The 14,470-nt window shown below is 40.8% G+C and overlaps 2 protein-coding genes across 10 annotated transcripts in view; one reads left to right on the top strand and one right to left on the bottom strand.

Annotated features, from left to right (window-relative positions):
- Window positions 1-14,470, bottom strand: part of SENP5 (SUMO specific peptidase 5) — a 166,967-nt gene that overhangs the window by 94,951 nt on the left and 57,546 nt on the right. The gene's annotated exons all lie outside the window — the stretch shown is intronic.
- FETUB (fetuin B) lies at window positions 3,865-13,119 on the top strand. Its single transcript, XM_067302173.1, has 7 exons — window positions 3,865-4,086; window positions 8,468-8,578; window positions 9,517-9,604; window positions 10,301-10,467; window positions 11,418-11,531; window positions 12,412-12,501; window positions 12,679-13,119. The coding sequence occupies exons 1-7, from the start codon at window positions 3,865-3,867 to the stop codon at window positions 13,117-13,119; spliced, it is 1,233 nt and encodes a 410-aa protein (XP_067158274.1).

Here is a 14,470-nt window from a genome sequence, read left to right as displayed (position 1 = left end):
GCTCCATTTTCCCTAAAAATAAAAAAAATTAGCAGAATTGCCCTGTGCTCTCTCTTGCGATTACAGTTAGAAATTGCACCTCATCTCCTTTCTTCCTAACACTTGCCCTCTTAAGGAGCATTACATTTTCCACCACTGAAGTAGTCACTTTGTCACGCCCAGTATGGCCCCATACACACGCACCTCAACTTTAGTAACAGATTTAGTATTTAGTAACAGATCCTCTTGGCAATGTGTGATATTAAATGGCAATATGTAAAATAAAAATGCCTTCTTCCCTGAAATGCAGCATGAATAGCTGTGTAAGATCTGCATCACTGATTGACAATGCTTTTCAGCTTTTTCAAATTCTGTTTTGCTAAAGCATATGTACTTCATGTGATGCTTTGGCTGGACATGCTCAGATTTCCCAGCTGTGTCCATGTTTTCAGGTCAGCTACTTGAACAGAGAAATTTTTTCCTTTCCAGTGGGTGGAAGAGCACAAAGAACAGAGTCAGGGATATAACAATTCCTCATTATAAGAGGCACCGACACAGCCAGTACTAACTGGCACCAATCTCCATAGAAATGCCATGTACTGTAAGGATAAAGAAAATGAGTTATTATCCTTTAGCCACAGGGGAAGCATTCCCAGGCACAGGGAACAATGTGAGCGAGTCTGCATTGCTGCTTCTGCCGTTCTCGCGCTATGGCTACAGCAGTGTTTATCAACATTCATTCCTTGTATCCCTTCCCTCCAGGATACAGTTTGTACATTAACCCTCACTCTGAGTTTGAAAAGCAGCTGGTGACACAGGAGGTGGCTCAGTCTAGCAGCCATGTGACCCTTTGGTCCTGCTATCTGAGTTTTCTGTCTTTGCTACCAACCAAAGTCTTCTTAGAAGAGTTTCAGCCCCATCTCTGCTGCAGCTCCTTCTTCCTGGCTGCCTAATCCCATCTCTGGGGACATGCCCTGGGCTAGTTTCTGCAGCCTCCCTGAGGAACACATTTTGAGCACTGCTGGGCTAAAGAGCTCAGATTCTTTATACTATCAGTAAAAGAACCTGACAATATATACAATTAAAAAAAAAAAAAAAAACAACTTTACAATACTGTTAAATAGAGAAAATTTTGTCTTTCCCTAGTGCTCTTTCTTCCTCATTCAATAAAGGGCAACCCTCAAACATAAAGGTACTTAGCGTCATCCAGAAGACAGCTGTGGTCACAGAGTCTCCCATGACACAAAATGAGGAACAGAGAAACAGTTACCCAGCTTCTGTTATCCTTCAAGGTGAAATGCTGCAGGAGGATTGTCTCTCAGTAGGACACCAGTGTCTTCCACTGGGATCCTCCCCAAGTAACTGTGGTCGTCACTTCACCAGATCTTCAAGATCACAGGTGAGTTTTTGTACAGCTACTCCCACCCCTCTCAAGCACGTAGTTCCTTACAGATTAGCCACATAGCACCCTGGTGTCATTTCAAACTAACGTTTCTCTGAGCAGAATTTTCTGCAGCCATTTTTTGTTTGTACTCAGCAGATCACTTGAGAATCGATAGTGACTACAGTGCAATCTCTTAGCTGGCAAATCAACCTCCAGATCTGGCAGGGGGTGAGTCTGGCATGGGATGAGTCAAAGAGGATCACGCGAACTAAGCCAGCACGGCTTAATGTGTGCTCGCTGATGCAATGGGGGAGCAGATATACCAGTGAATGCTCCCCCCCCCCATACTCACAGTCCTCAGTCACATCAGGATTTTACTGTTTTATTGTTGCTGAAAAGGAATGAAGGCAGAGCGCTGAGCAGTGCTAAACTAATTAAAATGGTGGCACTGCTGGACCAGTTTCCTTTGCCCCTCAGGCCTGTAGCCACAGGCTTATGATTCTCCTGTGGCTTCCTGCAATTTAAACTGGGGTAGGCTCTGGCAGTGGTTAGAGGAGAGAAGCCAGGGAGCTAAAGATTAAGCAGGTCGGACTCTTTTCTTTGAGCCAATTCTGACCATACAGTATAAGGGAGACAATAACACTGAACAAGATAAAAAAACTAAGGTCCTAAATCATCTGGCCAGGAGACAGTTATGGGATAAGTAGCTGCATTTCACAGAGAAGTCTCTAGATTAAATACGGCAGAGCCATGCAGGATGATGTGAACTGGCAAGAAAACAACTGGATGTACATACTTCTTGATTCAAAGTACAAACCAAAGCATTTACAGACAGCAAAAGAGTGAGAGGTAGCATTAGTAGGAAGCTACTGACTACAGAAAGTCAGATGAAGGATGTTCTCCCTTCAGTTTACTTTGCACACTCTATCCTCTTTAAAAAGTTTTTTTTCTGTTAGATTCTCCCCCTCAGACCTTTGGCATCGAGGCTCGCATGATCAGTGCTGGTTACATAACTTACAGGCCACCTCCCTCTCCTCCCTTCTTGGCATACACCTTTAGGCAGTTGTTACTTCATCACTAAGTTTGGTTCTCAGGCTATAAAAATGCAGCAGCATGTTTTAATTAGTATGGGAGTTCATATACAACTGTCCTTGCCTCTAAACCCAGAGAAGTATAAAGCTAGGCATTACCAAGCAGAGGCTGAAACTAGGTGGAGCCAGAAAGTTAAGACGGGAGGAGATAAAAGGAATTAGGACTTGCCCTCTGGCATCAGAAGAAACATGGAAGGATGGAGAGTTACTAGTGAGCTTTGCTTCGTGTGGCAGCGAGAAACAAATCAGATGGTAGGAGAAGGTGATGAAATAGGAAATGTCCCAGGCTCAGGAATTAGGCTGGGTGAAATGAGAAGGGGTAGGTGGGAAACAGCTGGTAGGTGGCAATAAATTGAGAGGTTCAGGCAACATCCTCAACAGATGAGTTAGCTGGAGACAAGGCATTGTGGGGCAACATATCCTGTAATGAAGCTTTCAATAGCCTAATATTGTTTCGATAACCTTGGTTCATTTACTGTCTATTTCTTCCCACCTCTTACAGCAGCTCATTTTGCGCCATCCCACTAAAAGAAGTGAAGCCTTTGGGGCAAGAACATGCATTTATCAACTTATCACATCTATGCTACTATATTCAATTAGAGTGACTGTTAAGTCCCAAATGAAGACAGGGACATTTCTGCTTAAAAACAGACACCATGATGAAACTGTTAAGTCTTTACAGTACATGACCTTGTTACTATGTTATCTAAGAATATTTAACAGCTTGAGCTGGCTTGTGCTCATGTATTCATAGGCTTCTTGTCTGGAGGGGGATTGCATTTTGCTTACTTGGGGTGGAAATACACAGAGAATGAATCCAAACACAGTTTTCCATCCCAACCAAACTGACTGCATATAACTTAGATAGTCAGGACATCTGTTTACAATTTGCATTTAGTTATAACACGTGCGATGTGTAAAATCAGTTAACCCTGTGGCCCTGATCCTGTTCCCATTCAAGTCAGTGAGACTTCTGCTATTGGCTTATATGGGAGGAGGACTGGATCATTGACAGAACAGATCTGGAGCCAGAGCTGCCGTGCATGTAGCTTTATTTAAGCAACACTCACTTCTTATGAAAGCAGCTTTGTGTCTGTATTCTCATCCTTTGTGATGAGGTGAGAGGTATATGACCTGCCCAATGAAAGACTGAACTGGAGATGTAAAGCCAGAATGAGGATGTGCTCTCTGGTCTCCAAGGGAGCTACAATGTTTTTGTAAAACCTTGTAATCATTGACTTTGTGTTTGCAATTGCAGATGTAGGTTTAAAGGTGATGGTCAGTGTACAGTAAAAAGGGGACACGAGTTTATAAAAGAGACACAGCTCCATCATAAAAGCATGCTCTTTCAGGCAGACCCCTCCATACTGACTTCCCAGGCTGGTTTGCTGCACTGGTTTTCTAAGCAGAATGGTCTTACTTATTTCAATGCTCTTTGGCTTACAGGTGCTTTGCTCCTGGGCTGCCTCTTCTTCTGCCCAAGAAGTGCCAACTCCATTGCTTTCCCCCAACTGTGATGACACCGCAATAGAGGAGGCTGCAGATCTGGCTCTTCGTCAGATCAACGCTGACCGAAGAGAGGGCTACGTGCTCAGTCTCTATCGAATTTTCAGTGTCCGAGAACATCCTCAGGTAAGTTACCTGCTTGTTCTACACCAGTTTCTCCTGCAAAGAGCCCTGTGTCTATCGCTATTCCCTAGCAATAGGGGTTTGAACTAAGAAATGTTTTAAAAGGAAATGTAAAGTTACATTTCACAGGACTCCAGGGGCCATGTCAACTTTACACACAGATGACTAGAAACAGTTTCATCACCACTGTGGGCAATTAGAGAGCAAAGCACAGGCACGATTCTCTGCTGCCTGCCCCTGGAACAGCTCCAGGCATCAGTACAAATTCAGTATGAAACACTGCTACTCTGATTTAATTTAATTTTACACCTTCCTCCCACTGCCTTGAACAGTTGGAGTGCAAAGGCTATTAAGTCACTGTGCATTTTGCACAGAAGATGTGAACACTAACAGGTGTAAACAAATCCAGCTTGGGACCAGGGAATTTCTTATTCTCTAGAAGAAATCTGAGACCAGTTCATGGCAAAAGTTGTATTGGAAATGCATATGGAATATCACTCATATCTTCAAATATTTTATTTCCCTATGTGTGCTTAAAGTGTTACAATAGCTGCATCTATTGGCACTAGACAGGGACAACCTGATATGAGTGCACAAGGCCCCAAAGCACAAGGCACTGTGCAAACATGCTACTAACATTCGCTATCATGCTTACTCACTTCCCATAATGTTATCCGAAAAGCTATGAGTTCTGAAACCTAAAAGAAAATCAGGCTCATTGCCAGATGTTTAAAGATCTCTTCTGATAAGGATATGTCACTACTTCCTGCTACTCTCACAAGGACATAGTTTCTGCAGATACGTTGTGACTTCTAGCAATCTGAGATCTCACCACTAAAGATGCGCAGACACTTTGCCATGCTTTGCACTATGTTCTCTGTTTTGCTTTGCTCAGGTGATAGAATGTGCCCACAAAACAACTGGATCAGTTATCTTGGGAATAATTTCACATGGGATGCCCCCAAGTTGGCACAGAACCTGTGTCACCAGTTATGGCATTAGGGGTGTTAGGTGTTAGTCAACTAGTCCTATTCCCAAAGACATATCAAGGGGAAAGCCTGGGGTGTTCCACATGTGGCCAGAACTCAATCTGCCATGTCAACTCCAACTAAAAGATGGCCCTTCAGGGGCTATCTTCTACTGGAAAAAACAAGAGCAGCACAGTGACTACCCTAGACTGCAGCATGGTGGTTGCAGACATGCTATGAACCACTTGATTCATCTCCCCAGTTCTCCCTTCACCTGTGGCAAGTATATCTCAGCACAGGAGAATGCTGCTCCTTGTTTGTGATGTGGTCTGTCACTTATTTCCCTAGAGTCTTTATTTATTTTCTTTAAGGCATACTTTGCTTTTTATTTATTTGTTTATTTTACTTTTTATTTATTTTATTTTAATTTATTCTTATTATTTTTTGTGTATGCATCTAATATGCTTATCCTGTAAATAAGGTGTTTCCAGACACTGTCTTGAACAACACACTAGACCATCTAAGCTCTTCATTGCATTTTTGCTGCTGCTGGAACAGAACATATAATAAGCAGTCAGTGATGTCAGGGATATTCACAGCTGGTAACAGTCCTCTGAAATCTTCTGTTCTCCACAGATAAATCAAGAAATCAATACTTTTTATCAGTCAGTGGACTGTCCTCCCATATTTTTAACCAATTCTTAAGATAAAAACATTTTCAAAATTATTTCAAACTCAAATCTGCCCTTAAGCAACTTGTGGTTTAATTTTGCTCTAACTGAAACTAATGAGCCATCTGCCATTAACTTATATGCAAGTAGGACAGAGCCTTTCTTTCATAGGAGATACTCAGGATTATCTTCATTGACAACCGCTTAAACAAAATTACAAATCCTGCAGAGATATGTATTCATTTCTTTCCCTTGCAGCAGGTCAACCCACCACAAAGGCAATGCTCTGCTGTTGCCAAATCCCTTCTGGCTACAAGGCTTGCATTGCATTGGCAATACTAGCATCAGCAGCACTGAGGAAGGGATCTTTTCGTTAGTGCAGAAAACAGATATGTTTTTATTCAATACTAAGCAGATATCAAAAGGCCCTTGTGTAATGGTCTTTTCATGAAAATTAAAATAAGGACAATGAAACCTTCAGAGATCTGCTGAGCTCCGAATAAACCCCAAATTATCCTTTCCGCAGTGAACGGTGATGCATACAGAAGCAGGTAGACAAAAAAAAGTGTTGATTTTATAATAACCTCATCTGTGTATTACAGCTGGTATTATAAGAGAGCTATAGGCAACAGAAAATTCAAAGAGCCTGGTTGCATTTAGTATTTCCAAGATTACCGAGCATTTCATTCAGTCTTCATGATTCAGCTGAGTAAACCCATCTAACATCAAACACATTTGATCATAAGAATATTTCTTTAATGTGAGATGTGTGAGCTTTCGCCTCCAGAATACCCAAATGACCAACTTGAAAGCTCAAGTAACCAATCCTAACTTTGGGATTCCTTAAAGATATCCATTTTCCCTGGCTATTAATTGTTCGTGTGGGATAGTCTTACTAATGTTTTTTCTCATAGAGGAAATATTTAAAATTACAAGCCTGTACCACATGCTGCACTACTCAAAAAGCACTTAAATTTGCAGAAAATGGCAAATACTCTTTGATCAGTCCTACTTTCTGTTTACTGATCTAATCTATATTAGCTACCATTTTAAGGAGACATAACACCATGGTATTTAGGGACCTCGCACGTGAACAGAAAATCACGACTATTTCTTTCCACAGAAGGATCTCTGCAGCCAGGTGTGAGGACACTGAGATGCAACTGTATATCGTGCTGCTGCACCTCAGCTTCATTCTTTGTCAAAATAGGTTTTGGTCTTTTCAAGACCTTGAAAACATTACATATAACTAAACCTCAGGATTAGAATTGTAGGCAAACCCTGAGAGTTCAGTGCCAGGCTTCGCAAGACTAATTCACAGAGCACTTGGAAAAAGAAAGATAACAAAATACAATAACTGGTACAAGGCATGCTAAGCATGCAAGTAATACTACAGCTTAGAGAAAAGGTTTATAAAACAGTCTACTTGTTCGTTATACTTTTTTTTTTTTTTTTGCTCTTTTGTATTTAAAGGGTTTACTGATACATTTACAAGTGTATACTTTAGAGTTCACATACAAAATCACCATCCCAATCTCTCTTCAGAGGAAATCTCTGCATTGTGTGACCAGAATAGTTTGTATTACTCAGTCTCCTCAGAATTCAAGAACAGAAGCCTCTTAATGTTCTTCCAAGTGGCATAAAAACACAAAAAGCCAGTAGTATTCCAGCCTCTGTGTGCACTATTGACTGGTCTTCACTTGCTGTTTAACAGAAATCAAAACTGAAGCCAAAATAGTACGGATACCGGACCCAGACTTCTACAAGGCTTTTTCCATACACCAGCGAAATGAACAAGGAGTGAAGGAATGTTCCTCTCACTGAGCTCTGCCTTTGCTCCCTCTTTAGCAGAGACATAATCTCAGTCTAAACAGGCAGCTAACAACCATGTGTAAGTTCTTTAGGCTGTATAAATGCTGGAGATGACAGCTGCTCCCTTTCCAGCTCTTCAATGCAGTAAATAAAGCATGAGCCTCATAAGCTGTATCCCTGGTAAGCACCCTGGAACGGTGCTTGCCTGTTATATATCACTTGATACACGGAGCTGTACTTTTAGTATCTCCCTGTCCCCCTCCCATGGAAACACAGCTGCCCAGATGTTAAGCCCTAACTGCTTTTTGTACCTACACTGCAGAGAACCCAGTTAAGGTTTCCGGACTTAAGCACAGGCTCAGAACTGGACTGAAGCTTTAAGTGAGCCAGAGACATTCATATAGATTTGCAAGGTCTCTCATAGCACTTTCTGGTATTTGAGAGAATATTTAAGCTGTTGCCTTTAACAGTGACTGCAAAGCATCCATACTTGAAGAAGACACTACTGTAAGAAATAAGATGTTTCTGTTTCATATACATGCTGGCAAAGTTCCATGTCAACAGTTTACTATTATTTATGGCATTTACTGTCTCATTCTTACTGAAAGCAAAACAACCTACATTTCAAAACTCATCCTAAAATTCAGTTGACTATGAAAACATTGCCATTTTGGTCTTTATCTCGGTTCTGGTTGGTACCAGAATCAAAAGGCTAAAACTGATTCCAAAAGGCTGTTCTTAAATTAAATGTAGCTAGATGCATGACCAAGCCTGTATTTGCCACAGTTGAAAATCTGTCCCACAGAATGTTTAGCTTTTGGATATTTGCATATCCCACCTGCATATTCTGTTTCTCCATCTCCCTCTTTTATCCGCCCCTCTTTCATTCTGTACAAAACTGGTGTATGATCCCTTCCTTTTTTATGTGTTTAGGAGATCACTGGTTCTGTCTTCTATTTCATCTTGGACGTAGTAGATACCAACTGCCACATTCTCAGCAAGAAGTTGTGGAAGGACTGTGAAAAAAGACCTGCTCATGAAACCGTAATGACTTTATTTTCATATTTAATCTCAGGTATAAGAGTTACTCAGGTACTACTGAAGACAGCAAAATCCCTATATATGCACTTTTTGTAGGCAGCAGAGCTTAGTTAGAAAGAAATCAAAATTCATTTTTTAAGGTTCACAGTTTTCATCTGTACTTTCTTATCGGTCAATAGAATGGTAAGATGTATTTAAAAAAACAAAAAGAAAGTTTTTGACCAGAGCTAATCAGCAGACATGGATAAATAGCTATGCTAGAGCACTATTTAGAATCCATGGTCTACTTTTTATAACAACTCTGTAAGAGTTTATTTTAAAGACTGCTTGTCAAGAAGGGAATAAAAGAAACTCACTTTTATATAACATGTGACCTTTAGTTTAATGTAGTTTAACTCTACTTTTATTCTGACAACTTTACAAAAATAGTACTGAAAGGAGAGAAGAAAGAAAACCCAGCAACATACATGGCAAAGATAGAAAGTGACTTAAGCCTGCTGCTACAGGTGACCAAAATGATTCTGAACAAATAAAAAATAACTTTAAAAATCGAGACTGACTGGAAAGAAGTTTTGCATATGAAAAAAGGTGTCTGATTAATTTGTCCTGAGCTGCTTCTTAAGTCAATCAGTCTTCATTTTTAAATGCAAAACTGAAAAAAAAAAAATTCTGCTCATTTCTACTTACAGCACTTTTAGCAGGAAAAGGGCCCAAAGAAAGCCTGACCTAGTCCCCTTTTACATCTTTGGAAGTTTCTATGAACCCCAGAAATGTATGTCCTAGAGGCCTTGATCCTCCATGCTTGTAAACTTGTATTAACACAAGGTTTTTTGTTGTACAGAATTCCATGACTGTAAGAAGAAAAACAGTGATTCACTCATACCAGGTGGTCACTGCAAGGCTGCAAAATTAATTCTTCCTACTTGTTTATATTGTTTTAGGTTTATGGTCAATGTAAAGCAATTATCTACATTAATCAGCCAAGGAAAATTGCTCATCTGAGTACTTACGAGTGCATTTTACAACCAGGTATGTCTTTATTCAACATACTTTAAACAAGAAATGGAAAAAAACTGTTTGCCATACAGCATTACTTTAAATTTTAATTGTAATAACAGTACCACAGTGTCTCCATTCACTTTCAGCTGCCCTAATTTTCTCAGGTCAGTGATCACAAGACCAGTGCGGGCCTGCAACACTGAGCAGTGCCGAGAATAACTTTGTTCTCATCTCATCTCATCTCTCTGCTGGGAAACTCAGCAGAGCCTCTGTATGGGTTTTTACCATCTGGTCCAAAAAGTATTTTACGGGTTTGTGAAAGACAAGTAAGAAGAGCAAGCCCCCTGTCAGCAAGCTGAACTTTTTTATGCAGTGTCTCTGCCTCCATTACAACATTTCTAAGGGTCTGCAAATTCAGGAAGATAGATTGAAAATCATTAAGTGACTCAAACCATATATTTTTACTTTAGGGGACTGGAGCATGGGTCAGCAGGGTTGGGAGGCATAGATGTATTTATGTGACAGTTCAGTGACTATGTTGATGGCTATCACATCTGTATTAAATATTGTTTTAACATAATTATGTAAAAAGTTTAGGGTATGTATAACAACCAAAGACACAAAGACATAAATAAGAAATGGATGCAGACACTTCTCTACACTGTCAACATGCTCTTACGGTTCTGAACACTTCTCACTAGTGACACTGTTTTGTTTGAAAAAAAGTTCCACGTAGAAATATTTGGGCAACGTGTCCTGATTGCCCAGCTCCTGACTGTCCAACTGAGCCGAAATATTTGGAGATTGCTGTTCAAAGCCTTGCCAAGTTCAATGAAAAAAGTGAACAGACTCATTATTTCTCTGTCCTCAATGTCACAAAAGCTTCAATGCAGGTAAGCCAAGAGTCATCTGACTTGCTTTAGTCCTAAAGAAGTATGATCCAGCTGTTAGACTTTATATAAGTTGTTATGCCTTACAAGTTGTTTATAAGTTGCATCTATATATTACAGAGAGTGTTTCCAGGGAGAACTCTCCCAGGAAATGAGGAGCTGCAGTGACCCAAGACTTTGATTCCATTTATTGTAAAAAGGAGTTTTGTTTTTTTCACAACTCAAGATGCAGATTTGCATCCCAAAGTTCAGGAAAGCTTCACTGTGAGCTCTTTCTTCCATCACCACCATGAATTAGTGGTTCTCTATTAGAAAGTATATTTTATAAATCATAGTCATGCCTTCTAACACATACCTGTAATTCACTAAATGAGTTTAAATATGATTTAAAACTAATTTTAGACTAACAGAGAATTAATGATCACCTGCCTAAATCCTGTTTGTTTACCACAGCAATATCCAGTCTCTTTAAAATTCATTAAATATAGATAACAAGTCGGTTTTCACTTTCTGTCTCAAACTGTTATATAGTACTACAATGCACTATTTAACTGTTCCCGTCTTCCAACCCAGAGGTACTTGCATTACAGCAATGAAAAAAGTGATCCTTTTCTATAAAGCAGCTTGAAATGTTCAACAAGTCACTAATGAGGGTCTTTGGATATATGGTTCTATACAGATGCTAAATTCTTACAAAAAAACAGACTAGTTTCAACTACAGCTAATCGATGAGTTATTAGCATTGTGCATATATAGGAAGTAGAAAATAATCAGGTAATAAAGCAGCATTGGCAAAAAATATTCTTCTGTAATACAAATAGCAGAACTATCCCAACTAAAACCTGCTCCTTCCACAGTTAGCAGGACTTTGCATTCATTTTAAGGTATGTCAGACTTTTTCCTCTTCCTGACACATGCACAAGGGCTAACTGTCACTGGTCTCTCATTAACAGTGGGTCATTGGTCCTGCACATTTTGTAGAGTTTACAATTCAGGAAACATCCTGCTCCAAATCTGATTCTGTTCCTGACATCTCCAAGTGCAAGCCTCTCTCATCTGAAATAGCTGTAAGTATTTTCCCTTGTATAAACATCTATTTTGCAGATACTATGATTCCTCAGTGACTACTTATCCTATCTCCTTTGATTCTTTGCAAACAAGAATTAAAGGAGATTGTAGCGCTATATGGCCTGCAAGTGTATAAACTGCCTTAGAACAAAGAAAGCATTTTAGTTAAGGTTCTGAACTGTTGCCTAGAAGTCCATGAACAAAGAAAACACAAAAAATTCCATCCAGAAAATGATGGGTAGCTATTGCTTTATAAAAGTGAATCCTTCTTAAGGATTTCCTTTGAGTAAACAGACCCACACAGTGAATTGCAAACATGGCATGAAGAGTATAGTCACACTGTGATCAAGTCAGCTATGGAAAACATTTAGGAATTAAGAGGAATAAACTGTAAGAGGAGCTGAAAGACTAAATGAACACACTACTCAGAGATTCCATCTTCTTAAGTCCCATCTTCACTGGGATCAGAGCCATGTTACCTCCAGAGCCTGGTAAATACACAGCTGTTAGTAGCAACGTCATTATGCTAGTATGTAGTTACGCTACTATGGTGTGAACGTGTTTTTCCCTGAGAATGCATATTATGTTCTCTCATAGACCTTGCCTGCATACTGTGTGGTCGTAGCTGGACCTTAAGAAGCCAGCTTATTCTTATTATCATGTTACCTAACCCTCCTTTGTAAATACAAGGTCTTTCCAAAATGCTGCCCTCCTTCGTTAGCTTGCCAATCCCAAAATAAAAGTTTGCCCGAGCTGCTTACCCCTATAAATACATGTAGAAGCTAAAACTATTCAGGCTTTCATAATCTCCCGTTCTACAAGATAAGAGCTAAATATCAGCATTACAATGGGAAAAAATGCTTCCATTTTCTTTTCCAGAAAATGGGTTTCTGCAAAGGTTCTGTAATAAGAAGTGACTTGGAACAGAAAGATATTGTGGAAATATCCTGCGAAATCTACACTCCAGAGGTATTTCTTAACCTAATCTTAATATTGCAACAGTAACACACCTTTACAAAACAAGAACTGAACTCTTGAAAGCCCAGGCATTTTTACATTTTCTTATCCACAAAGGTATGGGGCTTCAAGAAAGTGGTAAGGCCAAATAAGTTCAATATAGGTGATGCTTACTGCCTGTTATTTTAGGCTCCTGTCACTGAAGAAGGGAAACAGCAAGCTAACCAGAGACCTGGAAATTCCAGCCAGAGGCATCAAGAAGCTTTTCCTTCAGAAGCCAACCCTTTCTCCCCCTATCTAGAAAAAACAGTGGGCTGGGTTAAAATGCTTCCCCCTTCAACTGAGGACACCTCTTGCCAAAACGTACCAGAAAGTCAAAGTGAACACATAGATGGAAAGCCCGTTCTGTCTGAGGCGGTAGAACCTATAACCAGCCTTCCAGATATCTTTGGCAAACCTGATGGAGAAAAGATGCAAGTAGACAAACCAGATTTGACCAAACTGGTGACTGGACCAGTTATTCTCCCTTTCCCTGAAGAACTTTCACTATCAGACACATGCCCAGGAAAAGCAAAGGAGACAGATTTCATCATCGAGACTTTGCTGGCTAAAAAGCCTACCAAAGAGTAGCCAGCATCCAAGTCACCTCAACCACTGTAATAAAATGATGGCCACAGTGACAGAGTGGTCTTCTCATTTGTGTAACATCTCAAAATAAATAAATAAATTGCTCACTACAGTATTCATCTTTGGCATTCTCAGTTTTAAGAAAGCAAAGGGATAGATTACATAAAGAAATTTAATTGGGGCATTTTCCAACAAAAGAATTTGTGGTTCAATTCTCAATTTCCTCCCATCAGTAAGAGCACAAAGGAATGGCAGTTGCAGAGAGGAAATGCAGATGCAGGGCCAAGACAGCCCAAAGGCATCAGAAGAAAATGTTCCCAAGAGCAAAAGTCTGTCAGGAAGCAGAAAGGACCAGCTGCTCCCTAAGGGATGGGCAGCTGGGAGCCAAGTGTGATACAAGCCTGGCAGAGCAGGGGCCTTGCCGGGTAGGGTCCCATCTCATTGTACCTGAGTGAGGTCAGCAGGGCAGACCCAGGGTTAGCAGGCAGGTTCGGCCAAGAGTCTAGACCATCAGATAAGTCCCTGGAAATGAGGCAGGTCTGAGGTCAAGCTGGGAACACAAGTTGGCAAGTCAAGGTCAGGATCAGGTGATTACTGATGAAGGTAACCAGGACCAGGCACAGCTCAGTGGTCACCAAACAGGTCCATAGTGACAAGGCAGGTCCAAGGCCAGGCCAGGAAGTCAGACTGAGGGTCTGAGTCTGGATCCAGATGAATAGGGCCCATGGCCAGGCACAGGCACGGCTGCAACACAGCAGGAGCTGTAGCTCAGGCATGGGCCAAATGCTGGCACTTTAGCTTAAAGCAGCTCCCATGGGAAGCAGAGCTGGCCCAGGCTGCGGCCTTCCCGCAGCGTTATCTGGGAGCCTCTCTCTAAGGGCACCAAGGCAAACGGGGACAGCCCCCAGCTGTGCTATCACTAAGCTGGCCCTAAGCCCCGGCAGCCAAACCTCCGGCAGGGGGATGCTCTCAGGGCCCTTACAAAGTCACGACCAGTGTAACAGTGTATAAAATGGGGAAGAAGACTTCAACGCTATTTAGCATTAAAAGCTAGGGTTCTTTTACTGTTTTATGAGCTAACCTCTTAATGATAATGGGATGAGTTTAGTATACTTTTATTTCCCATGGAAGACACAAATCTGCATCCCTTACCCTGCCTGGAGCTTCTCAAGAAAGACTTTTTATTTCCTACCGCTTTACCTGTTCACTTACACAAAGGAAGCAGAAAAGGCTGCCCACTTGCCAGCATGCGAACCCTTTGCACATAATTCTGGCTGGTGGAGAATCAAGCCCAAGCTACTCGGATTCGTATGCTTTACTAACCCTGCTGCGCAGGTAAAATGACAATTTACAA

Source organism: Apteryx mantelli, chromosome 9 (assembly GCF_036417845.1).
Source record: "Apteryx mantelli isolate bAptMan1 chromosome 9, bAptMan1.hap1, whole genome shotgun sequence".
Classification (NCBI taxonomy): domain Eukaryota; kingdom Metazoa; phylum Chordata; class Aves; order Apterygiformes; family Apterygidae; genus Apteryx; species Apteryx mantelli.
Note: the sequence above shows the minus strand (reverse complement) of the source record. Positions and strands in the feature narration are given on the sequence as shown.

Coding starts and splice junctions, on each gene's coding strand:
- FETUB (XM_067302173.1), top strand. CDS start 3,865: ATGGTCTTACTTATTTCAATGCTCTTTGGCTTACAGGTGCTTTGCTCC. Junction 9,605..10,300: donor CGAGTGCATTTTACAACCAG/GTATGTCTTTAT, acceptor TTTGAAAAAAAG/TTCCACGTAGAAATATTTGG. Junction 12,502..12,678: donor GCGAAATCTACACTCCAGAG/GTATTTCTTAAC, acceptor CTGTTATTTTAG/GCTCCTGTCACTGAAGAAGG.